Source organism: Gadus macrocephalus, chromosome 14 (genome assembly GCF_031168955.1).
Source record: "Gadus macrocephalus chromosome 14, ASM3116895v1".
Taxonomy (NCBI): Eukaryota; Metazoa; Chordata; class Actinopteri; order Gadiformes; family Gadidae; genus Gadus; species Gadus macrocephalus.
This window is the reverse complement of record NC_082395.1, coordinates 15,363,392-15,390,024: the sequence shown is the minus strand read 5'-3', so window position 1 is coordinate 15,390,024 and position 26,633 is coordinate 15,363,392. Positions and strand designations below refer to the sequence as shown.

Below are 26,633 nucleotides of genomic sequence, written 5' to 3'. Positions count from 1 at the left end.
CTGGCGCAGTCTGAAGTGTACAAGGTACACAGCCCAGTGGAGCATACAGCTCAGGGTACTCCAACACTGGTATTCTGAGAGGATAGTGCGTCATTTACCTTGACTAGCTTAACCCTGTTTGTGAGAACGGAAAAATACCAGTCAATAAGATAGGGGTTCATCTGAAAATTATGTCTGGCTGAATGGTGTTAAATGCAGATGAAAAATCAAGAAAAAGAGCCCTGGCATTAGTTTTTGGTTGGGCAAGATGTTTAGATAAGATGTACACCAGTGTAACCTCTGCCTCCTCTGTACTACCTTGTTTGTATGCAAACTGGAATGGGTTACCATGATCTTGTCTAGTGACTTCATGATCACCGAGGTAAGGGCTATTGGGCTAATATCATTGTATTCATATAGGCTTTTACTATATTATAACAATAGAGAGGATGAAGCTCTCAGAACGGGATTTCAAAGTGTGTTTCTACAGTGGCCAGTCTTCACAGTATTGACTCAATCTTTTGGGTTTTTTACAGTTGACCACTGCTGGCCAAGTTTTTGTTCACCAATTTAAGAAAATTAAGACCATATTCACCCTGATTTGAGCTTGTCTGCCATGAGACTTCAGATAATCTAAGGACATTTTGTGAGACTATTGAGATTTGTGAGCATATTGTCTCTCGGTTCCAGTAACACAGCAGGACTACAGCTCATGAAAGCGCCACCTCATTTCATTTAGACTTTAGTCACAGTTAAGACTGATTTAAAACATTTTCACTGCATATTTCACTGACACAAGTAAGATTTCAGAATGTTATAGTTGATTCTCATATGATGAACAACATAGAAGACCTTGACTTTTTTGGAGGAATCTTATATCCATCAAATCTAAACCCCTGGATCCCAAAGGATTTATTAACATGAAAAAGGGATTGAACTACATGTTGTAACGAGGCTTTGCTACAGACTTGGCATAGGCAACAAACATACTACTATGCCAACACACAGGATAAGACTAACACACACACACACACACACACACACACACACACACACACACACACACACACACACACACACACACACACACACACACACACACACACACACACACACACACAGCTTCCCTAGTTGTAGCAATGTTATTGTATCTGTGTCTTGTGATGTTTGGAAGTGTGCTCCTCTGGGGACTTGATTGCATTGTGCTAGCAAGAGGCCCCATGCCTGGGGTCCGACAACACACCCTGGCAGAGTCTACCTTTAAAGTGCGAGCGAACCCAAAAGCGTGTTAACCTTATTAGTACGTCTTCTATGAACTTGAACATAATAAGATATGCTATTTCATCACCATGCTGAAAAGATATTGTGATGTAGATAAAACAGGTAGTGGCTGCTGGCCTATAGAGGGCGCTGGGGCGCCGCCCTCCCGCCGACCGGCCATCTTTTCTTTTTAAAATATATTTATATATATATTTTTTAATAATCTTCTCATTTGAGCATTAATCTATTTTAATTGCATTCGAATAATGCATTTACTTTAGAATATCTTTAGAATCCCCCATAATTAAATCTTACTTCACTTACATGTTCAGCGTTCATTTTGGTGAAGTAGATGTCTTCCGTGGGGCGCACTCATGGGGCGCACTTCGCTCAGCCCTACATCCCTGAATTATTAGCCAATGGTACCCCGTTGCTAGGCAGAAAAGTACATAATTTCGCCAATCAGCGTCGTCGAATTGTATGGCTTTGGGGCGCTCAAGACCCAAGCGCAGTGCACCGTCCACTGCGCGACCAAGATGGCGACTTTGAGTACTGCTACCACTGTTTCCCTGTTAGTTCAGCTAGCCCCAAATTCAGTTAAGTCTTTGCTTATGAATCCCTTCGAAAGAAGAACATTTGCAGCAAAATTACAAGTAAAAGAACTCGGAGCCGAAAAGCCAGAAGTGAACATAACCCAGCAAGCAAGAGAAAAGGATAGAGCCTACAAGAGAAGTTTTTCCAGAGTATGGTTCAGGCTTGGCTAACTAGCTGTGGGTATGCCAATGCAATTTTTTGCTTTCCTTGTATACTTTTTAAAACAAGTGGGTGTGATAGTTCATGGACACAGACAGGGTTGACAGACCTGAAACATCTGTCAGAACGGATAAAAATACCACAAGCGAGCAAGAGTGCATATGAACAACTGTGTGAAGCTAGCCATGCTAGAGGTAAGCAACTCCTATTTATTCCACTAGCCTATATGTATTTCCCTTGAGATGGACACTGGTTGCAGACCCTCACAACCTCCCCCCAACCCTTTCAAGTGTACTGTATATAGTTCTCTGCAAACCTATGGTGGGACCAGGCCTTCATTTTGCATATTGTATATAGTCCTCTGCAAAACTATTCAGTACATACTGTATGTAGGCGCCTAAATGCGCCTACTTTATTTAAGTTCATATTTTACAATGACAGTTGGATTTTCCAACTGTCAAGTGAAATAATAGTAAATATAATAATAGTTAATTGTGTTAATTTCGAATGCATAGACTTTTATTTTGTAATTCACTTGCAATGTTTTCGGTGTACGCGCACATTTAATCACTTTATTTTGAAGTGTGACAGGAACTTAATGGTTTTTAACTAGCGGTGTGAGACTAACTGACGTAGAGTGGCGAAGTCACGCCCCTTCCGGTAGGGCTCATGGGACCTATGAGATCGAAAAATATGAATGGGTGTCAATGGAGAGAAAATAATTATTTTCTGGTCCCAGTCTTTATATGCCCTGGATTACACATATGTTGTTTGTGGATTTAAATGATAATTTTTCATGCAAAGAAAACTAAAAATGTTCGTGAAGAAGTTTGATAATTTTAGGTTTTACGTGAGGCCGCTTTGTGAACTACAGCTCTTCGCTGCTCTAGACGCATATGATATACGTCACCACACCCGCCCTTGGAACTCGGCACAGAGATGGCGATCTCTCTGCCCCACTTCACCGCTTTTTCCAAGGGGAGGATAAAAGCATCGAAAGAGGTGAAAACCATTATAAGTCGGGGCACGTGCAGAGTTTCAGTTATGCCGATGGGAAGATTGTCGGTCTTCTCCACGCCAGTCGCAGGGAGTGTGACGTCACATACGAGCCGTGTAGTCTTTCTCGTTGTGTTTTCTCTACAGCCTTTATCTGAACAATTGCACAATAAACGGTCGAACTCTTTTGCACTTCGCCACTCTATAGAGTGGCGAAGTCACGCCCCTTCCGTTAGGGCTCATGGGACCTATGAGATCGAAAAATATGAATGGGTGTCAATGGAGAGAAAATAAATATTTTCTGGTCCCGGTCTTTATATGCCCTGGATTACACATATGTTGTTTGTGGATTTAAAGGATAATTTTTCATGCAAAGAGTTCGACCGTTTATTGTGCAATTGTTCAGATAAAGGCTGTAGAGAAAACACAACGAGAAAGACTACACGGCTCGTATGTGACGTCACGCTCCCTGCGACTGGCGTGGAGAAGACCGACAATCTTCCCATCGGCATAACTGAAACTCTGCACGTGCCCCGACTTATAATGGTTTTCACCTCTTTCGATGCTTTTATCCTCCCCTTGGAAAAAGCGGTGAAGTGGGGCAGAGAGATCGCCATCTCTGTGCCGAGTTCCAAGCATGGACATATTAAAGAGGTTCCAAGGGCGGGTGTGGTGACGTATATCATATGCGTCGAGAGCAGCGAAGAGCTGTAGTTCACAAAGCGGCCTCACATAAAACCTAAAATTATCAAACTTCTTCACGAACATTTTTAGTTTTCTTTGCATGAAAAATTATCATTTAAATCCACAAACAACATATGTGTAATCCAGGGCATATAAAGACTGGGACCAGAAAATAATTATTTTCTCTCCATTGACACCCATTCATATTTTTCGATCTCATAGGTCCCATGAGCCCTACCGGAAGGGGCGTGACTTCGCCACTCTATACAAGCGTGGAGCCACACAGTTTTTTGACCTCTCTCTCTCTCAATTTCTCTCTCGTTCTCGTACCTCTAATAAGAACCTCATTGTGGAAAAGGATTGTTTTATGTATTTTGCGTTGGACAAGTAAACCCTTTAAAAACATCACGTCGTGGTCCGGTGGATTATTATCGTGGATAGTGGATGAGGTATGCGACGAAGGGAAAACGGAGCGTCAAGCTGAAGCTTCACATTAGAAACATCGTTGGCCCTACACTGTATATAGTTCTCTGCAAACATGGTGGCATCAGGCCTTCAGTGTGCATATTGTGTATAGTCCACTGTAAACCTATTCAGTGTACATACTGTATATAGTTCTCTGCAAACCTATGGTTGCTTCAGTTCAGGCCTTCAGTGTTCATATTGTAGTCCTTTGCAAACCTATTCAGTGTACACACTGTATATAGTCCTCTGCAAACCTATGGTGGCATCAGGCCTTCAGTGTGCATATTGTACTGTATGTAGTCCTCTGCAAACCTATGTTGGTATCATGCCTTAAGTGTGTCTTCAACAACCACACAAAAGTTTGCACATTTACATGAATTTTGTGGAATTCATATTTCATTGTATTTGTCTAAATGCATACTAATGCAGACGGTAGATATATTTATGAGTGACATTTACCAACACAATTACACAGTTACTTGGCCGTAACACACTTCTCTATCTCTCTCTCTCTCACTCACACAGAGAGAGAGAGAGAGAATGTTACCTTGTGTGTAATTCAAAGTTATTGTTGATGTATCTGCACTCTTAATGTTGCTGATTTCTAAAAGGGGCAAAAAATTAACTTAAAACTTATTTCCCTGGCCCCATTCGTCTTTGTAAGTAAATGTTCTTTTTTTGCCTTTACTATTTTGTCAGAATGAATGCACCAGAATGCTTCGTTTGTTTGTGAAAATCACAAAAAAATCTGGTGGGGGAGGATGCCCCCAGACCCCCCTACAGGGGTTTGGAATGCAAACGTTCAGCCCCCCCTCAAATAAATTCCACCAGCCGCAGCTGTATAGTATCTTGTTGTTTTTGCGTGTCGCCGCCGACCGGTGAACGCCATTGTGAGGAGCTCCTTCGGGGGAGCAGTTAACGGTATTGGCTGCGCCCGAGAGGCTTAACCCTCCTTATACCATTATAGTATACCATGGTGTGAGTGGCATTTAATATACGACGTTGCTCCTTAGGATGCTCATGCTCGATGACATACTAACTTCAAAGAAACTGGGTTCATTTATGCTCTAAGAGCATGTGTCAAAATATATGAATTTGCTGGTTTTACACAGTCCGCATTTGGGGCAAGAAGCATTGTTAGAGCTCATAATCTATAGATTAAAAGACTTATGTACTTCTAGTAAAGTGCTATTGTATTACCTTCTGTACTGTCCTTAACATTTAAAGGACATTTTCTTCAACTTCACATCGGGATCATGAGCCAGTAAAGTTCTCCTCACAGGCCCTTTGCTGCTTCAGCAAACCCATAGGATTTTGTGGATGTGTTTGGAGTCAACACAAGTTACCTGGGATACGGGCACAACGATGAAGGAACCACCTCCGGAGCTCTCGGTCACGATGGCCAGGAACTTGGAGTTGACGGCGCAGAAGTGGTTGTCGTGGACGTTCTTGGTGATGGGGATACCATCAAAGCAGTGTTCCCGGTTGGCCACCTTGCCGTAGACGTTTCGAAACTTGGAGCTTCGGTAGGTCGGGCGCCATGACATCTGAGGGAGTAACATATCAGAGGATGTTAAAAGTTGTACCAATGCTAATACATAGATAATAATACATTCTCAAGAATTACAGAAGAAACAACGAATGTCTTGCACTGTTGCGTGCAGTGCAGTGTTCTGCTTTAATCACAGTGTTTTGTTTTACTTAAGTTTGCTGTTTCACGTGACTCTTTCCGTGGTGTATTGTGTTGATTAAATGGAGTAAGCTTAGACTATGGTCTCTGTTATTCGACATAACAAGACGTTTTCATGAATGTTAAAAAGTATATTTCATTTATATTCAATATTGCATAGAGCACTTTCACCAAGAAACTTTCCAATTGATGTTTAAAATAATCTCAAATAATCCATTGTAGAATGTTAAATGTATTGGCTGGGTTGAAACCAAGCCAATACATGCAACCCTTTCACCAAATATCTGTTGATTGTTGGTTTCGCAAGCGTGATCATCACAGGCTTGGCCTTGCCAACTGGGCAGCAGGAAATAAATGTGTCCTCGACTGGAGACTTTATCAAGAGTTAAAAGACACTTTGACTCTTACAACTAGCCTAATCCCTCAGGAACGAGAGGAACTTCAAATGTTGCCTGTGTTCCTTGTTGGAGCGGAGAGGGAAAACCCTGTCGTAACGCGGCTTCATTTTCTCAGTCCATTGAAAGAATGTGTTGATCCAATTCCTGGTTTATTAGACGGAGCAGATGGTGGTGGTGGACTACTGTGTCATGTAAGGAGCTAGTCCTAAACAGTGGTGTTTTTGTTGTTTTGCGGAGACTGCGGCAAGATCCCTGCCAGACACTCCTCTGACTCTGTATCAGTGCTTAGACAGGAAGCCAAGGCCGTTCTCAGATCTCTGGTGGTGCGGCCGGGTGACACCAGCCCCTCAGACATCTATGCAGCATTGTCCTGGGGGCCCGTGCTGCTGTGCACTGAAGTATGCACGTAAACAGAACATTCTCCTTCTAATGTTGTTTAAGTCCCCTCAACAACAAGGTTCCGGATAAAAAAAAAAAAAGGTTCCGAAAGCGAACAACTTTCAATGCAACCAGCTTCTATGATTGGTCAACATTTTATATGCCGCCCCCCCCCAAACATTCAGTCAGCCAGTCCCCCCTCTGAGACCATCCCAGAGAGATTGTTGTGAATCACATCAGGGCATAAAGGAAGCTTGTTAGAGGAAGAACAGAAGAGGACAGTAGAGCAGCAGAGGGTCTGGGCCTGAGGGCCGGCGCTCCACACAGAGAGAGGCTGAGAGACGCGTTACTGGCTCGGAGCAGGCCCTCACAAGGATGCTCATTCATTGGTCACTGGAGTAGGGCACCGATAGGATATGTGTGTGCATATGTGTGACTGTGTGGGGGCGTGTGAGTGTGTGTTGGTGTGTGTGAATGAGAGAATATGTGTGTGCGTGTGTGTGTTTGTGTGTATGCACATGCGTGTGTGTGTGTGTGTATATGCATGTGCGCGTATTTGTGCATGTGTGTGTATGCATGTGCATTTGTTCCTCTCTGTGCATTTGTGTGTGTGTGTGTGTGTGTGTGTGTGTGTGTGTGTGTGTGTGTGTGTGTGTGTGTGTGGCTGTATGTGTGTATGCTGACGCAGAGGAATACAAACATCAGTAACGCGGACTGGAAGCTTTTTTGTATCCATCGGCTCTGGTCACAAGACTAGCTGTTCCAATCAGGATTCCTACTAGTGTTATAAATCCATGTTTTCCTCATAAACTGTGAAAGACATTTTTAAATAACATAATCTTCTGCCATCTGTTTTGCAATATTACACAATATAATGCTCACTGGAACTTAAACTCATTAAAAATGGCCTCTTACCTTCTGGGCGTGGGCACAGTGACTTTATAGCCACTCTTGTTGAGGCTTTCTCAGACTGCAACCAATCAACCCTCCTCTCCTCTTCCCTTGTTCATAACCAGCCAGACTGACACTTTCGGCTCGTCCTGCCTCTCTTTCTCCCCCTCTCTCTCGCTCCCTCTTTTTCTCATGCCTCCCTCTCTTTGTGTCCCCTCCCACTTCTGTCTCCCCTCACTCCTCCCCGTCCTCTCCCTGATACCGATAACTGGAAGGATACCCCTCCCTTCCCTTCCTAGCTCCCTCTGTCCTGTCACTCACCCTTTCCTTTCTCTTCCTTAATGTAAATTGTTATTTAGCTACCCAACCAACAAACCAATCAGCCAGAGAGTGAGAAGTGAGTGACTGAGTTAGTTAGTCAAATTGTCGGTAGTGTGTGAGTGAGTTAGTTTAAACTAAGTTTGCCTTCGACAATCTTCCCATACGTTTTCTATATCTCTAGTGGCGCCTCAACATCAACGTGTTTCATGTGTTACGGTGTTAAGAGCATTTCGGTTGGTATCGTCTCGAAATGGCCTTGTGTTTTCCCTCCCAGATCGCGAGAGAGCTAGACAGATAGATACATACATGCATACATACATGCACGCACGCACATGCATACATACATACATACATACATACATACATACATACATACATACATACATACATACATACATACATACATACATACATACAAACACGGAACAAAGGGGGTAGGGAGAGAGATAGAGAAACAATAAACACTAAACAATTTATTTATTACACATCTTCCTCTTCCTTCCAACTCAGAGCTCTCCTTCCACAAGCCATGGTCCGTGTTAACAAGCCTACAGCCTGAGGAAGCCTTGCTCCCTCCCCAGTGAAGTGGCTAACCCCAGTGGCACAGCAGGCAGCTTCTCTCTCTCCATCCAGTAACCCTGCAGCACCACTCTCTGTCCGTCCCCCCAGGGCCAAGGTGAGAGGAGTTACATAATGACATGCTATCGTCAGTACTGCCTGTCGGTGGTTATGTTTGTATGCAGCAGCGTTCTGCAGGGCAGAGCGTACGAGAGCGGGAGTTGGTGTATTTATTGACTTTATGACGGCGTACCCTGAGGCAGAGGTTCTGTTAATGCCAGCTGCTGCCCTCCCCTGTCCTCCCTCCCTCCCTCCCTCTCTTCATCCATCTCCTCTTCTTTTTCCTGCCATCTTAGAGAAGCACATTTGTCGCTCTTCGTAAAGAAAACATAGGACAGAGAGAGAGAGATAGGGAGATATGGCTCAGAGGTATTGTTGTCATTGTTAATAGTATATATTTGCTATAGAATGCTATGCATTGTATGATCACCCTCTGACACGTTCTGTGAGGGCCATCCGGAAGCCTCATTGACATTTCATTTCGCTGTGACATGTTCAATGTCAAAAATCCTGCAACCCTCATTGCAGCTGTGTAGACACACACACACACACACACACACACACACACACACATCTACAAGGCTCAGTGGCAGCGGAAGCGGATGAACTCAGATCCACAACAATCCCATTCAGTTGGTTCCAGCCAACCCAACCCACGGAACAACCATCCTCCCCAGCCATCATCCCAGCTGTCCTCTGCCAGCATAGAAAGTGGGGGGCCCTTGGAGAGCCCCCGTACAGAGGACAGAACCGTAGAGAGCCATAGGGGGTCGGGGGAGCTCTTGTTCTGGATGAGGATGAGGATGAGGCAGGCAGCTGAAGGCGATGTTGCCTGTGTTCCTTCTCTCTTTTCTCCATTTGCCTTAATTGGGTACAGTCATGTATATATTTTGTCCATCACGTCCTCTGTCAGCGAGGAATAGAGAGAGAGAGAGAGGGAGAGGGAGACTCTGCTGGCTGCCTTGGCGTGCACCCCCCTCGCCAGCCTGTGAAGTGGACTCTGTGACTTTCATAGCTCTCAAGTGTCACATCTTGGCAGCAATCTCCGGAATACTCTGTGATTGATTAGGCTATGGCAATGCCTGACGGGACCATTATGACCGCATGAAAAGGCTGGATTTCTGTATTATGAAAGCCTCTGTGGAGAGGCTTTTCAGATAGATATTTTGGATTTTCAAAGCATGACACAACTCTTTGGCAGTTGATTTTCTTTAAACAGTCCACTACCGCTTAATCTTGAGAATCGAGAATTGTTATGTTCACAACAAAACTGAAGGTCCAGACAAAAAAAAGGTGGCAAAGGCTTTCTGACCAGTGTGCATTATTTCAAGGGGGGGGGGGGTGTGTGTGTGTGTGTTGGAATAACTGCATATTGTCTACCAATAATGGCAGCTGATGCGTACTCAAGAAGCCGCTTAGGGAAAAATAGACACAAACACACCCACACAAAATGTGCCCCATGACAAAGTGTAATGGTACTCAGAGTACGTTTTCCTGGCAGAGTGATGAAAGCTTCCACTCTACTGGCTCTCTTCGTGCATGCGTGAGATACAGGAGAGTGGGGGGTTTGCTAGTCTACACAGATCCATCCACCCCCTCATCTGTCGACAGGATATGTGGCTATCTGGACTGTTATCTGTCTAACACGTAGACTCTTGAATAGTAAATAATTATAATTATGTTTAACAATGCTAATGAAATAAGTTGTTTTGATGAACACACACACACACACACACACACACACACACACACACACACACACACACACACACACACACTACCCCAAAAGACACTTTGACTTCCCATAGTCTGAGGAAGGGTTTAAATTAATAATATGTCCAGAATTGGGTTCTCCATTCCCAGTGGAGTTGCTGTCACATGCTTGTTGGAGCACGGAGTGTCAGGTCATGGTCCTGGTTAATGCAGAAGGACCGTCACAGAGGGGAAGGGGGAGGGGGCACAATGTGAAATAAAAATCAACAGAGGGACAAAATGGATGGAATAACATGATGGAAACGAAGATAAAGATTGTTATGAGAGAGTAGGACTTTGTGTGTGTGTGTGTGTGTGTGTGGGGGGGGGGGGCTGGGTGTGTTTTATGTTTATTATTGCTATAAAATAGTACTTGAATTGAATAATACATGTTTTTATAATTGACCATGTTTGTTCTTTCGATGTATCTTAAAATAATTCCTACTCCTGACTTAGCATTATTTTAACCATTGCTGTGTATAATTAATAGTTATTTGAATTGAATGAGAAAAAAAAGGACAGACAAAGGAAAAAGGCGGCTGAACAAAAGCTTAAAGATAAGAGTGAACCCCAACCAGGACAAATGAGAACAGAGATGGGGAGAACGAGGGAGTAATATAGAGATATAGAGCAAGTGTTAACACCCCCCTCTTCCTTCTGTCTCTCCCAGGAGGGAGACAGCCTGAAGGGGAAGACAAACCAGAAGGAAAGAGAATATCGGGGATCGAGGAGGAGAAAGATAGACAAAGAGATGTAGAGGTAAGAAGACTATCAAGACAGATGGAAGGACCAACAGACGGACAAACAGACACATGTGTCATACACACGCACACAAACACAGACACAGACATGCACGCACATACATACACACACACAGACATGTGAGTAGACAGTCAGACAGACAGACATGCAGGTAGACAGACAGACAGACATGAATTTAGACATGCAGGTAGACATACAGACTTTCATACAGACAGACAGATATGCAGGTAGACAGACAGAGAGTAGTCAGACAGAGAATGAAGCAGCAGGAGAGGTTAATCTCACGCAGTGTGGCCCAGACACCAAGGCAAGATCACTCCTTCTGTCAGACCACCTGCCTGCTGCCCACACACGCACGCACACACACACACACACACACACACACACACACACACACACACACACACACACACACACACACACACACACACACACACACACACACACACACACACACACACACACACACGTGATTCTGTTTTTAACAGATTATACACATATACTTAAATATTTAAATAAAGTAAAAAGGTTCAAAGGGTCCTATACTATGAATGCATAAGACCTGTCTAGGGCACATCAACTTATAATTAGTAATGCAATAAAGTAGGTGTTAATAAACATATATGGAATTTCATTAAACCCAACCACAAGAAACCAGTTACATTATATTATAAATGAAAAATATACTATAAAATACTGTACAATTAAATGAATGCTCAATGCTAACACATTTAATAGCAAAAAATAGCATTCAGCTCTGATGACACAAACAAAAGATGTCAGGCAGAGACAAAGGAGGGAAGAGGCGAGCAGGCGGTGTTAACCGTGACAGATGGCGTCAAAATGTGACGAGGGTCATCCTCCTTTTGTCAGTTGACCCATGGACAGAGGGGTGGGAACACCCAGGCTAATTAGGATTTAGTGTTATTATTAATAGCTAATGCCAGAGAAAAACTGCCACACATATGTCATCAGCACGAGAAGACATGGGATGCCACTGTTCTGCATAACAATACATTTTTTTAACTACTACTATGTACTATCTTGGTGTGTAGCTCAAGAAAACCTCAGAAAAACCTCATTTTGGCAGACCTGGAATTTTATCAAAATTTTATTTGATCTCTATTTAAATACATAATAACATACCATAATTTCACTGTGCTATGCTACACTATTTGTCTCTGCGTGCTATAATAGGTCAGATAATTAAATATAATTGTGATTCTACTTTTATTATTTAGGGGCCAAGAGCAAGGAATGTGTAAAGTAACCTAACTGATGACCACTTTCATCTAGAGGAGAACTGGCCGAGGTTCAACTTGGGAGATTAAAGAGGATGCCACTCGGCTTTAGACATTGGCACGGGCGGACGGAGAAGCATTTACATCATCAAAAATAGAACCAATCCATCCCCAATATATGGCCACAGACACTTTTACGACTTTGATGAAATTGTTGACAAAATGTTTGGATTATTTTTTTGGTAGGGTCATTGACATCGTCAGGGGATGTATCAATCTTGGTAACTGGCTACCATCATTGGTGCCCAGAAGGGTAGACCTAAATTAAAAACTCCCCATGACTGGTTGGATGATGCTATTTTATGTATACACAATGTACATTCGGATTGGTTGACCAAAATGATCCCAATTACTATAAAATATCCATATACCATATTGTGAAGGTTCTGGTGGGTCCAAATTGGACGAGGTGCAATGGTTTGAAGTTGGACCCAACAAACACGCACGCAAGGCATCCCTGCTTTAGTCCGTCAAGTAACAACATACTGAAGGTTCTCTCTGCAAAATCACTCTCACACTCTATCTGCAGGTCTATATCTCACTCTGATTATCCTTTCTCTGCACAACATCAGACCTAGATAAAGGTAGGCCAAATCCAGAAATAATAGCTGAGCCTTGTTTGAAACTATCTGTTTGGGCACATGAATCGAAATCTTCATTCTACATAATAGATATTACAGCCAATCCTAGATTGCATAGGACCACAATATATCTATAACACCGGCAAAATTTAAAAAGAGTGATACACAAATAATGAAGAAACGTTAGTTTTTTTAGTTCTCACTTTATTATGAATGGTATTATTTAACTAGGCTTAATCAGTTGGTTGATAACGTAGTCGGTGAAACTTATCTCATGCACTCCTGACTCACAGGAGCTACAGTATCTATCTTGCAGATGAGAGCAGAGCAGTGTTGATGCCAACAGGAAACCATCAAGCAACCTAACATGGTTAGTCAGAGCCCAAGATAGAGCCGTCACACAGGAAGCTCAGCCTCATGAGCCTCTGCATTAGCACAGTCTACAAATGGTCAATAGTTCCTAATTGTTGACAGACAGGACCAAAGGCATCACAACTAAAGTACATGTAAGTTCCTCCGGTTATAAAGGGATGGGTGAAGAGCGGATGGATGAAGTCTCTCAACCAGCCCGCAAACGTATACGAACCCCCCCCAAGAGAGAGTTGGCCTCTGTTTCTGTGGGTCTGTGTTGTCTAACCTTCAGGACCCCCTAACCACTAGAGTCAACTAGACCCACTAGGACCCCCTAACCACTAGTCAACTAGACCCACTAGGACCCCCTAACCACTAGAGTCAACTAGACCCACTAGGACCCCCTAACCACTAGAGTCAACTAGACCCACTAGGACCCCCTAACCACTAGTCAACTAGACCCACTAGGACCCCCTAACCACTAGTCAACTAGAGCCACTAGGACCCCCTAACCACTAGAGTCAACTAGACCCACTAGGACCCCTAACCACTAGTCAACTAGACCCACTAGGACCCCCTAACCACTAGTCAACTAGAGCCACTAGGACCCCCTAACCACTAGTCAACTAGAGCCACTAGGACCCCCTAACCACTAGTCAACTAGTCCCACTAGGACCCCCTAACCACTAGTCAACTAGACCCACTAGGACCCCCTAACCACTAGTCAACTAGACCCACTAGGACCCCCTAACCACTAGAGTCAACTCGATTTTTGAAAAAGGATTGATCGATGGATGAATAGATGGACACGGATGGATGGTTGAAAATGAATGGATGGATGGAAAGAAGAAATTATAAAATATGCATGGCCTGAGACGTGTTTCTGAGATTGGTCAATCCACAGTTTGTTGTAATATTAACACCCATAAGAAGGAAATTGTTTTATGGTCTACTGGCATAATTTAACTCGCTATCAAGTGTCGGTGGGCAAACTCCAGATGTTCACGTTTATTCAACAAACTCACTTGCAAAGAACTCTTAATGGGTTTTCCTACAGTAGTAAGCAGGTTCCACCCACAACTGCAAGCTAGCAGTAGTTCTAGCCCCAGGGTGTTTTTCCATTGAGGCCTACAGAAGTAGAAAAGTCAAGCTGCACCTTTAAGCGAACAGCTTAACAACACCTGGTGGTGACAGTATGAGACTAGAAGGGGACAAATCCACAGAACATGATAAGCAGATAGTTTGGCTGTTATAACTTCCATCACAGTGTTACAATCTTAGGGCGCTGTTCAGTGTCACACATTATCTTCTGACGATACCATTAGCGGAAGGGAACTCTTTATCGCTTTCTCTGTTCCTGACTTTCTCTTCCTCTATCCTGCACACACGCACAGGCCCGCACACACACACCAACGCACATACACAAATATACAATCAGACATGCACACGCACACACACAAACACACACACACAAAGACATGCACACGCACAAACTCATGCACACGAACACACACACACACATACATACACACACACACACGCGCACACACACACACACACACACGTGTACACACGCACACACATGCACATTCACACACACTCACACACCCATGAAAACTCAAACACACACATGCAAATGCACATAAACTTACACACACACATACAAACATATCTTCTGGACTTCAATATCCCTTTTCATCCTTGAGCAAAAGTATTAAAATAAGAGGAAGAGACAAAGAGGGAGGTGCGAGGGAGATGGAGGAAGAGAGAAGGGCATCCAGGGTAGCTTCAGTATGTATTCACATTCCCAGACATGGAGTGGTGGTTAAGACCAGAGCCCCAGGAATCATCTGCTCTGGTTGTTAAATCTCCCTGGAACCTTCCGTCCTACGCCTCAGACTGACTTATTTTCCCTCTGAGTTGCGCAGCCTCACAATATTGTACTGCACACTTTTATTTTTAAAAGGACTATCTGGAGACACACAGGCTCACACACACATAAACAAAGCACACAGACACAAAAAAGTGAAGAAGCAGAGTGGTAGAGTGTTTTACCAGGTTTCAGAGGCATCTGCACTGTATACATGGCTGTAGGTTAACGTGCTGTAAACCCGTCCTATTTCAATGTTCCCCCTCACTCAGATACTATCACCCAGGGGTAAAAAGTCACATTGCTAGAATGGTAGCACTGTCACTTTTATTCATCCATGTGTTCATGAACATATTTCACTCACACTGATTCAACACTGCAAATTATGAACCCAGGTATTAAATGAAGACGACAATGTTCAGATACTGCTAGGGCTATGGAACTTGTGCTTGCTATAAAACGATTGCCCTTTTTGCCGGTCATTGATTTGTTCTCGCTTGTCTGTCAACTTGACTTTGACGGTACAGTATGCCTGTGTCCCAGTTCCAATACCAGCAATTAAGCTGTGATCTCGTTTAACTATCCTCTATGGAGTAAAAGGTTTAATCCTGGCCACAACTTTTTAATGGATTTTCTATCGGCAGCGACTTCTCCCTGTTGGATATCTGTTCACTCCTGTCAAAACCACTATGTCCTCATTCTGATAGGTTGATGAAGACTTGGTGTATTGCATAGTTTTGGTAAACAATGCAATTGGTAAAACAACAATAAAGAGCAGAGATCTTGGAAATTGTACAGAAATTGCAACATGAATACATTTAAATGGTGTGTTTAATGTACACCTTACACGTTGTACTGTATTGGCTTTAATTAGCCTTTTATTAAACCCCTCACACGCACTCACCTGATTTTTATTCCTGCTTCCATCAGCAGCCCCGTCTTTCCTCCACCCTTCCCCCGTTGGACGTGGTCCACAACCACAACCAACACTACAGACCACAACGGCAAACTGCCCCTTTTCCCCTGACGGTGTGGAATCCTGCAGGCTTCTTTCTTTCAGACCCATTAAGCAAGCTCAGGCGTTAACAGCATCTTCTATCCCCTAGGGTTGGTGCAGTATTCTCAAAGCAAAACTCTTAGCTTGTCTGATAGGCCAAACAATGAGGACATGCCAGAGATTGCTGTCAGTGTAGCAGTCTGTGAGTCCATGATTTCTGCAGGCTCATGATTCCACCCCATAATAATCCACTCTGGGAGTGGGGCAGGGCGCTTGAAGCATCCTTGAGACGCTGCAGTAAGAAAGCAACACACCTGTATTTGAAACACACCTGCTGCTTAGCCTTTGCCTATCAGCCTTGCTGATACTTAATCATAATAAATGCCTCTGAAAGGATATAGGTTAAAGGTTTTAAAAAAACGGTCAAATATCAATGCATTTCCTTTCTTTCATTGTCAGCTGTTTTATTGTACTTGAAAAAAACTGAACTGAACCGGGTTCCACCGGGTATCTGCTCACCATATCACCAACAGTCTCAGTCGAACTGCAGCTCATCTTTTACATCTACTTTACAACCGTTACCCCTTTTCATCCAAGAAACCATATCTCTCCCTTGCCCATGAATCACCCTGCAAACAAAGAGCCTGGCACCAGAAGCCGCCCCAGACATCTCTGGTCTCAGTTGAATTCGGCACCCGTGGCCAAGCACCAGAGGGCTGGAATGTGAAGGCCAGCTGCCCCTCAGCTGGCTGTTCTCCTCCCCTCCCCGGCCTCTGAAGAACACCGACACCATCCAGCAAACCTGCCTGGGTTTCTATAAAGCAATCAAACAAGTGGACTGCAAGTCATCATGTCCACTGTGGATCAGGTTACTGTTACAACTACAACAGCAGAGCTGAGTCAGGAAGTAGTTATATGCATCTCATTTCACTTGGTTTTGCCATATTATTATTTTTTCAAATATATGTTGATGTATGGACCTATATGGAAGTACAAAGTGCACTTTTAGATTCAACTATATGACTTCCAGGATATTTTATTTAAATCAAACTTGATTAAAATATTTGGTGAACTCAAAGTGCTTTTCTAAAGGATCAGATCAGTCTGATCAGAATTGTTGTTGTGTTCTTATACTGTGCTTTATTAGATATCAGTTCAGTCATTTGAAAGACTATATGTATCAGGATGTGTAAGACTATAGTGCAGGCTGACCTACCACAGTACAGGCCTAATGGATTTATCTGACCGCTTTATGCGGGACGCGTCAGTCGAAATGCTGACGATGGCAGGACAGCGTTACAGCAGCACTTGCACTGCATGATCCCTATAAGAGGCTTATGCCTTTATATTGAGCGCCTATTGGTCCTGCCATTTGGTCACAATGCCCTGCCGGAAGTCATGAATAAGTACTGCTAAATAAGTAGTAGCCTATCCAATATTGGATAGACCACAGAAAAACATTTTAAATATGATTTGAGGCAGAGGGTTTAAGAAATGGATTTAGATAAACATGGAAAACATGAAAGAACAGACAGAATATTTGCTTGAGGCAGTGTTATGGTATCTCCCACAGTGTCCTATTTGACATTTCTTGCTTTAAAATAGTAGCATTTCCCAGACAAAAAGGGCAGAACAGGACATACAGAGTAAACAGGATGTTTACTCACTCAGCATTATTCCAAGATCATTCAATAATACAGCTAATACATTGGTGCAGTTTGTTACCACAATAACCTTACGAAGAAGACCATGTAATCACAAAAATAAATGACCCAAAATGTAATCTAAGCATAGTCCTGAACCAAATCCTACCAAACTTTGTTGTATAAAAGTTACAATAATACCTGCCACCAACAGAAATACTTGTGGTTCTAATATGACCTTAAAGCAATATTTTGTGTGGGATGATTCACACGTGTGTGTGTGTGTGTGTGTGTGTGTGTGTGTGTGTGTGTGTGTGTGTGTGTGTGTGTGTGTGTGTGTGTGTGTGTGTGTGTGTGTGTGTGTGTGTGTGTGTGCGTGCGTGTTGGTATGTGTGTATCTGTGTGAAATAAAAAGAAAGAAAGAAAGATGCGTAGGCAGCAGTATTCCAGCTCTTTTAATGTGTGCTTACTAGCTGACCTCTGACACCTTCTCGTTCTACTCTCTCTCGCACTCACACGCACATCTCATTCCCACCACATTCATTCTGTCTCTGTTTGAGCACATCTCAAACACCTGTACAGTAGCGTTACAAAAATGCTAATTTATATTTCAAAAGTACACAGACACAGACACACACCGCTGCCTCTCTGTGTTTTCCTGCTGAGAATGTGATGTAGGTGACTGAATGCCAGACCTGCTCCTGGGATAGCAGCAGTCCTAATGAAACAGCTCATGTTGGGATTTGCACTGCAGTGGCACACGCTAGAAACTTCTGCCTGACATGTGCTTCCATAGAGAAAACCTTATTGGGAAATTAAATAGTTATCTTTGAAGTATTTTCCTTATGGGTTGTCGTGTTAGCTAGTGAATTTGGAGGCTTAGCGGTTGTGAAACCAGCCTTAAGAAAACTGCCCTCAGTTGATTGTTGGCTTTCACATTAAGTTGTTTAGAAGTGGATGACACAGACTTTTTTACATTCTGAAGTAATTGCATTACCAAATTCAACTTTTAATTGCTTCTTCTATCTTCTCATTCACGACAATAAGATAGCCAAGGACATGAATTTACAGATGGAGTTTTTCAGTTTCACACACACACAAACACACACAAAAATGTTGAAGCCGCTATCTCAATGCTCACACTGTCCCCTCCCAAGACCTTACAGGAAGTACATCCTATGACCTGGCTTTCTATAATTGGAGCGGAGTAATGTGGAACTATTGTAATAAGAGCCATAGGGGAAACTTAAAAAGCAACACACACACACACACACACACACACACACACACACACACACACACACACACACAGACACAGACACAGACAAGACGCGTACCCACACATAAACATTCATTCACTCTGAATGTCTTCCCATGTTAAATGGGGACATTTCCTCTATATTCTGTCTTTCTCTCGCTCTCTCCCTCTCTAGCTTTTGTCTTCCTCTCGCTCTCTCAATCCATGCATTCCATCATGTGTAACACGGATGATCTCGACAATTGTACAAAAAGTATTTCGAAATAAAGTCTGCACTGTTGTTACTGCCTGGGCATCAGTCTGGACATCAGTGGTGCTGTTAGGCTGCTAGGCAGGTAATTCAGTCATGGATATAACATGCCTGCGTGTAGTGTGTGTGTCTGGGTGTGTGTGATTCCATCTCAATTAAGTTTCCCGGTGGTGGAAGTGAGAGCAGGCAGCAGATGTTGTTCATAAAAGTGTGTGTCTGGCTCAGCAGAGGATTGGTGCAGTCGACGGCTAATGTTTTATTTTTGGCATTTAACTAACTTACAACACAAAATATGCATCCTAATCATAGGATGTCATTGCACATTAAACCATTCATTAGTATATTAAAACTCATCATAGAGCGGGTCACCTGCCAGCCTCAGCGACCATGAGCGGGAGCCAACACCGTGTACATCCTGAAAATAGTGTCAGACGTCAGGTCTTCTCGACCACATGTGTGTATGCCTTACTTCAGAGGGGCAGGTCCCTCCTTCCTAATTGGTGTGTTTGCAGCTCCTTAACTGCAGACACACGGAGCACAGCTTAACAACTTATTTGAAACAACATAGAATCCATGGCAATAGCGCACAAGGTTAATGCCCAGCCTTCACTGAGAGATGCATGTGTCAGTGTGTGTGTGTGCGTGCGTGCCTGCTTGTTTTTGTCCTCGGGTAATAGATCATTTATCAACTTAACATCCCCATAACCGTTAGTCTGGATTTTCTTGCTTGTGTCTAAGTAACAAAAGAGGGGTGCTTCTAGACCGCATCCTTCTCTGACCAATCCCCCCCCCCCCCCCCCCCCACATCCCTGCTTGATTCTTGGCGTGCTGCCCTGGCTGTATTCTACCACCGCGGACAACGGGACCGCTTTAAGGGTTGCTATGCGGATCCCAACCCTCCAGCAGCCCAGTGAGGAATTCAGAAGCTCCCTGCCCCTTGTTGTGGCCGTGTCAAAGCCTTGCCAACGCTCCTTATTGGCACATTTGAATGGGTCGCTTCCCTTTGTGAAACCCTTTGGAGCTCGCTTTGAATATGAAACGGAAATCAATCCCCCGCCTCCCCGATGGGATTTGACCGCCCATAAAGTGCCTGGCTTGGGTGACCTCCATCTCCTCGAGGGGTCAGTGTTGCATGGCCTTAGCAGTCCCACGGCGGCCATTATGGATCTCCCTAGAGCCCCGTGGACTTGACAGCCCAACGAGATGCCACAGTGGGACATCTGGGTGCTAGGGCCGGGCGCTGGGCCACACGCGTCGTCCCAAGGGCCATGTGATGGGTGGGAATGGAGATGAGGTTTGGCTCAACTGTTCGGTTGAGTGTTGAAAGTGGAACATTCACACTCAGACACAAACCCACACCCACACAAATGATGTCACATACACATAAATCATCTTTGAACTATATGGTTCATATTTTTTATCATTTTGCTTAATGTCACTAGTTACATCTGTCTACCACACAAATCATTATTCTTAGAAGATTCTAATCACTATAAATGTAAACACTAAGATTATTTTACACTTTTGCACAACATTTGAGGTATAAGACAAAAGAAATTCTACATGAAGCCACAATGGCTTCTTATTTCAACCAAATCCTAGGGAGCTATTCTCATAAACAAGCTGTTCCTGTCATTGTCCTCTAGCCCAGCTGTCTAGCCCCTGTGTAAAACTACAGTGGTTGCTGCCATTCTCTGAATGTTATTCAGTTTGAACGGGAATCAAGACACATTGTTTCCGCACAATACGGAAACAAATGTTAGTATGGAAAGAGAATTACCCAAAGAGTGTAATCTGACTCCATATTAACATGTTATGGATTTAAATAGAGAGTTGCACCAGGTGATACAGTGATACTAATCCATCACTGTAACCCACTGCACATTTCATCTAAAGAAAGATGGCTTTTCCTTTAAAGGTGGGATGTTTCCTTTACTGCTTCTCTGCATGTCCAGCTGAGAACGGACACTTGACAATCTTCCACACCTTTTTCCCACTTAAATTAGAACGCATACGTGGGTATTTTAAACGGGTGAAAACCCGCTCATCATCATTACCAGCTGACGAATATGTCTCTCTGTTTATTTCTTTCTCCATGCTCCATCATTACCAGCAGACGAATATGTCTCTCTGTTTATTTCTTTCTCAAACTTGCCAGTGTTGCATCTTGGACGGTACACTTGCCCTAACTTCAACGATCGTCATAGCATCGCGCCGTAAAACGGGTAATATTTTGCGTGCCCACCTGGTTGTGTTATGTCTCCATCACTGCTAATTAACTTCACAGTGATTTTTCCTGAAAATGAATGACCCCTAACCCCTACCTGCTCCTTAATGTGTGTGTTTGTGTCTGAATCCAGTATAAGTGCCTTTTAAAAAAGCGCCTGGTAAATAATAAATGGTAATTTTACGTCCGCAATCTGAGTGGGCGAAAGAGCTTTAAGCTCCCAGCCCCTGAAGGTCTTCTGTCTGGCCGTCCCTGGAATGTCAAGGCCAAAAGGTTTTAATCCTACTACGGTCTATTTCCACACACAACCAGAGCAATTAAATGTGCATCTTTCTATTCCTAATTTTTTTGTGGATGACGTAGAATCTTCAAAGTAGCATTGGTCATATTTTCCTCATTACTGTGCGAGTAGAAGTGCATTTTACCTGCAATTGGAAAGCTCAACACTTTCCCAACAAAATACAAATGCATGTACCACACACACACTAACATAGAGCATCACAGGTTTTTGCCCTGTCAGCATGGGAGCCCCATATGCCCTCCTCCTCCTCCTCCTCCTTCTCTCAAGGTGACTCCTGCTCTGTCTCCAGGCAGAGCTCCAGCTACTAATTTCTCTCTCTCTCTCTCTCTCTCTCTCTCTCTCTCTCTCTCTCTCTCTCTCTCTCTCTCTCTCTCTCTCTCTCTCTCTCTCTCTCTCTCTCTCTCTCTCTCTCTCTCTCTCTCTCTCTCTCTCTCTCTCTCTCTCAGTCGCTCGCCTATACTCCCACACAACCACAGACCCTCTCATCACACCACCTTGCTTTTATTTATCTACTTTTCTACCAATTCTTTGGAGACGCATCTATCTTCACCTCTGGGGGGGATCTGTGTGGGTGAGGTTAGCGACAAACAGCAGAGCTCCAGTTCAACTTGGGCTCACCTGAAGACCACGCTTACTCTCCACATTGTACAGAACTCTCCCCTGCTACACACACACACACACACACACACACACACACACACACACACACACACACACACACACACACACACACACACACACACACACACACACACCCCACGCTCAGCACACATACACAGATTGAAGCAAAAGGTAAGAAGAAGAAGAGTTAGTAGTAGAAGGGAGTTAGCGTGGATTTGTGTGTGTGTGTGTGTGTGTGTGTGTGTGTGTGTGTGTGTGTGTGTGTGTGTGTGTGTGTGTGTGTGTGTGTGTGTGTGTGTGTGTGTGTGTCCAACAGCAGGTGTTTCACCATAAGTGTGAGTAAATAGGCCATTGTCCGGTACCACCACAGGTCATCTATTTAGGTTAAGTCCCACCACGGTTGTACTAATTTCCTATATCAGTCTCTCCCTCCACCGTCTCTCTCTCTTCTTTACTCATTAAGAGGATTTAATTTACTGCTGTTTATAAAGTCTTTAGGCACACTATCAAGACACCCAGGCACGTGTATGCGCGCACACACAAGTCTACAAGAGCACAATTAGCCCAATATAATCTCTGTAATATATATATAATCTGGGATAAAGACAACCTAATGCAGCCTGTATTAAAAAACTATAATATTAATATTTAAAGCTTTGCTTCCAAAACCCCATTTACCAAATCGCAAATTAACATGAAGCTAAATAACCAACAATGCATTGAATACATTGGGGAAAGGTGCAAAAGGCTTAAAAAAGTTGTAAAGTACTTTCCCACTGAATGACATGCATGTGTGCAGGGCTGGATTCCCTGGAGAGGGCGGGCAGAGAGACCAATACACAGAGAGCTGTAGTTTTCCTGTACATTTGCCATGACTGGCAGCCATGTCATGAAAGGCTTTAGAACACCTGTAATAGCAATAGAATCCTTACTGGATCCAAACTGAGATAGTATGACCTTACAAAGGCAATATAAATGATGGATTGGAAGGAGATTACATTTTGGGTATGATATTCCTGTCTGGAATCCAATTAAAAAGACACCTCACACACACACTCAGGCTATACGCACACGCACTAAGAACTACTCGTAAACTTTTTTTGTATTATGTACTTATGGCCAATACCAGTTGATATATCAAAAGGGACAATTAAGTACAACATCTTCATCCAATCTTTAAGAGGACAAACCGGAACACAGAATCTGTCGGTTGCATATTTACTCGTTGGTTTTAGCATAGAGGAAAAATGTAAAGTCCAAACAAGACATATATGCAGGGCATGGAATGGAAATGTTCTATCATGCAGAGAGTGTAAGTGTTGTTTGGAAAAGTCTTTATGCTATCAGGAGGACAGGGAAACGTGTATGTATTTGCTCCTAAATCTACCTACCTCTCTCTGTATCTATCAAACCAAAAATAATAACTGTATCCAAAACACCAGCCATGTGTAGGACTAACCCCCCACACATACCAGTCCAAGTACACATGTGTACAAACACATGGGCATACATCCACATGCACAGACCCTCACACAAACACACACACAAACAAACACACATCTGACATGAAACAGCAGTCTGCCTAACTCCTTTGGCAGACCAGTACAAACCATAGGTTTGTTGCACACACGAGAAGCCAACCCATTCACCAGTCACCTTCACAGCTCTTATCAACACGCCAATACCCACCCACCCCCCCTCCCAGCCGACAGCACTCCAGTCCAGTGTCTTACCTTTGTGACAGTCATGCAGAATCACTGAGCCAGGAGCTGCTTGCTATCTCCCCCGTCAAGCCCAGAGCAACGCCGCAGGAGTGAGGAGAGAGCAATAAGAGGAGACAGAGAGAAGGGGAGAGTGAGAGAGGAGAGGGGAGGGACGGGTTAGCGTCTGGAGCTCTCCAAGTAGCAAGGAGCTGATTGCTGCTCTGCGGCGCGGCGAGGGGCTGGTAGCCGGCGAGCGGTTTGGTTGCTATGACGCGGGAGAAGCTCTGCACTCGGATACACCCCTCCCTCGCACACCCTTCCTCTCCCTCTGTCCCTTTCTTCCTCTCCCTCTCTCTCTCAGACACACACAAACACACACACACACACACACACACACACACACACACACACACACACACACACACACACACACACACACACACACACACACACACACTCAAATGTATACTTACACACTCACACAGATGATGCGGACAGTGCGGACAGATTCTGTTTAGCACGGTTCTCTGGAAACAACAGAGACGCCATATATTCCTGATCTGATTAGTGACAGGCTAATGGAGATTATGGATGAGGCGGGAGCCCGGACATGGCGGGGAGGGTAGTGTAGTTGTGGTGCGGGACGAGGAGAGGAGAAGGACCGCAGAGGGGGAGGAGGAGGGAGGGGGGTAGGCTGCTGTGTCGCAGTCTGCCAACCCGGGCAGGGGCTCAATGTCATCCTCTGGTCATGGAACCAATACCAAGTTCACATTGAACCGCAGGACGCACTACAGTCATACATAGACCACACAAACATAAACAAACCAAAAAATAAATACAATTTGTCATAAATATGTGTTTGTATCATGATCTGGTAAGATGATGGTAAAAAACATGGTGAGATTCCATTCCTATTGCCATGGTTTAGCTGTCTTTGTCTCTAACTGCGGGTTGCCAGGAATGGAGGGCTTCACATGTGCATTCTTGACAAGCGTTATGGCGGTTATATGCATCTGAGCATGCTTTGGAGGGAGTGATATCCATTTCAGTTACATGGGTTTAGTGGCAAGGGAGACAGGAGGTTTAATCCGACAGAGTACCTTCTGATCTCACATCTGGACCAAGCCCTCTCCATACAGACCGTTGTAATAGACAGAGTAGGAGCGGCCTATTTCCTCCATTTTTTCAAACACCTTCCTTCATCCCCTTTTACTCTTGTGGATTGGGGTCTCAACCATTACTCGAAGCTTGCAATTATTTAACTCCCCATGTACGTTTATGATCAGCAATCTGCATTTGATGACCTCTGAGAATTGACCCTTATGAGAGTTTCTGAGTTGTACTGATTTATTTTCAGAAATGCTCTCATGCTCCCAGGAGGGAACTGACCTCAGAGGATCTTGCTCCAGTCTGCTCCTGAATATAGTTGGGTTCTTCTAAGTTCATCACAAGATGTGCCCATGCTCCTTCTGATTGGCTTGGTAAAACATTCATCCATTTGGGGGTCTAGTGGGAAGTCATTGTGTGGGTTGTTCAATCAGCCAAGAAATCTGTACCCAACACCACTTCTCTGCCTCCTTCCTTTCTGTCTCTTTGATCGTGGCTAGTTATTCACCTATATTATCCTCCTCTCTCTGTCAGACAGAGCTCAGCAGGACTATTCTCTTCATCTCACTCTGACAACTCCTCCTCCACTCCTCCTTGTGGTGAGTCAAAAGTGCAAGCTAGTAGTAATGGTTAATGTATACAGAATGTAGACATGAAGGCCCTTATACTAAATGCCAAAGCTCTTCAGTTCAAACATTTTTCAGTTCTCATTTTCCTGTTGGTTTCCACCCTGTAACTATTTTGAGCACTGTCGAATAGAAGTAATTGGTATTTATTTTGTACTATTTATTATTGTATATTGATGCATTTATCAGTCGACGAATCCTTTGTAAATGTGTGTGTGTGTGTGTGTGTGTGTGTGTGTGTGTGTGTGTGTGTGTGTGTGTGTGCGTGTGCGTTGTATGTGAAGGGAAATAGAGCAAAGGGCAAGAGACGGATACAGAATGACATTGTGTATTGTTGTTTGAATATGAGCAGAGCCGCTGTTAGTTCATTGTGGTTAAACCGCTCCCCCACTGTGTGGTCTTTTCCCTCCTTTCCCATGTCTCTTCCTATAGGAAATCTCAGGGCTGTCCTCCGTGTTTATACTTACAGTGTTTCCTGTTTGCAATAATACTGTTTCCTGCAGGCAGAATATGCTTTGAATTCAAAACAGTTGCCATTAAAAGGTTCATAGATCCTATTGTAGCCTGCACAATCTGAAATGATTTCAATGTTTTTATTAATTGTACTGTTGTTTTATTGTTTAATTTCACTGGACACTACACATACGCCTGCCCTACATGATTTATGTAGGGCCAATGGGAAAAGTCTTATAACAGTGATCATTGCTCTTTAGAATATACCTACTGAAAGATTAAATGTGTTTGTTAAAACGAGTGAGACTTGAAGAACGTAACAGTACTTACTGTGAAAATGTTTAAAACGTCCCTCAGAAGGTTTCCCCATTTGTGACCCAACACTCCGTATTATCAG

At 43.7% G+C, this 26,633-nt stretch overlaps 1 protein-coding gene across 4 annotated transcripts in view; it reads right to left on the bottom strand.

Annotated features, from left to right (window-relative positions):
- Positions 1-24,650, bottom strand: part of coro2ba (coronin, actin binding protein, 2Ba) — a 35,113-nt gene extending 10,463 nt beyond the window's left edge. For 2 of the 4 annotated variants that reach the window (XM_060070725.1, XM_060070726.1), the window contains exons 1-2: positions 24,081-24,387; positions 5,484-5,684 (exon numbers count right to left, since the gene is read on the bottom strand). In XM_060070725.1, coding sequence (XP_059926708.1) covers positions 5,484-5,684; positions 24,081-24,095 — 216 coding nt within the window. In that variant the 5' untranslated portion in view covers positions 24,096-24,387. Of the gene's footprint in view, positions 1-5,483; positions 5,685-7,518; positions 7,677-24,080; positions 24,388-24,523 lie in introns of those variants that run through there. The other 2 variants (XM_060070727.1, XM_060070728.1) reach the window with 2 other exon arrangements.
- Between the last annotated feature and the right edge of the window lie 1,983 nt (positions 24,651-26,633).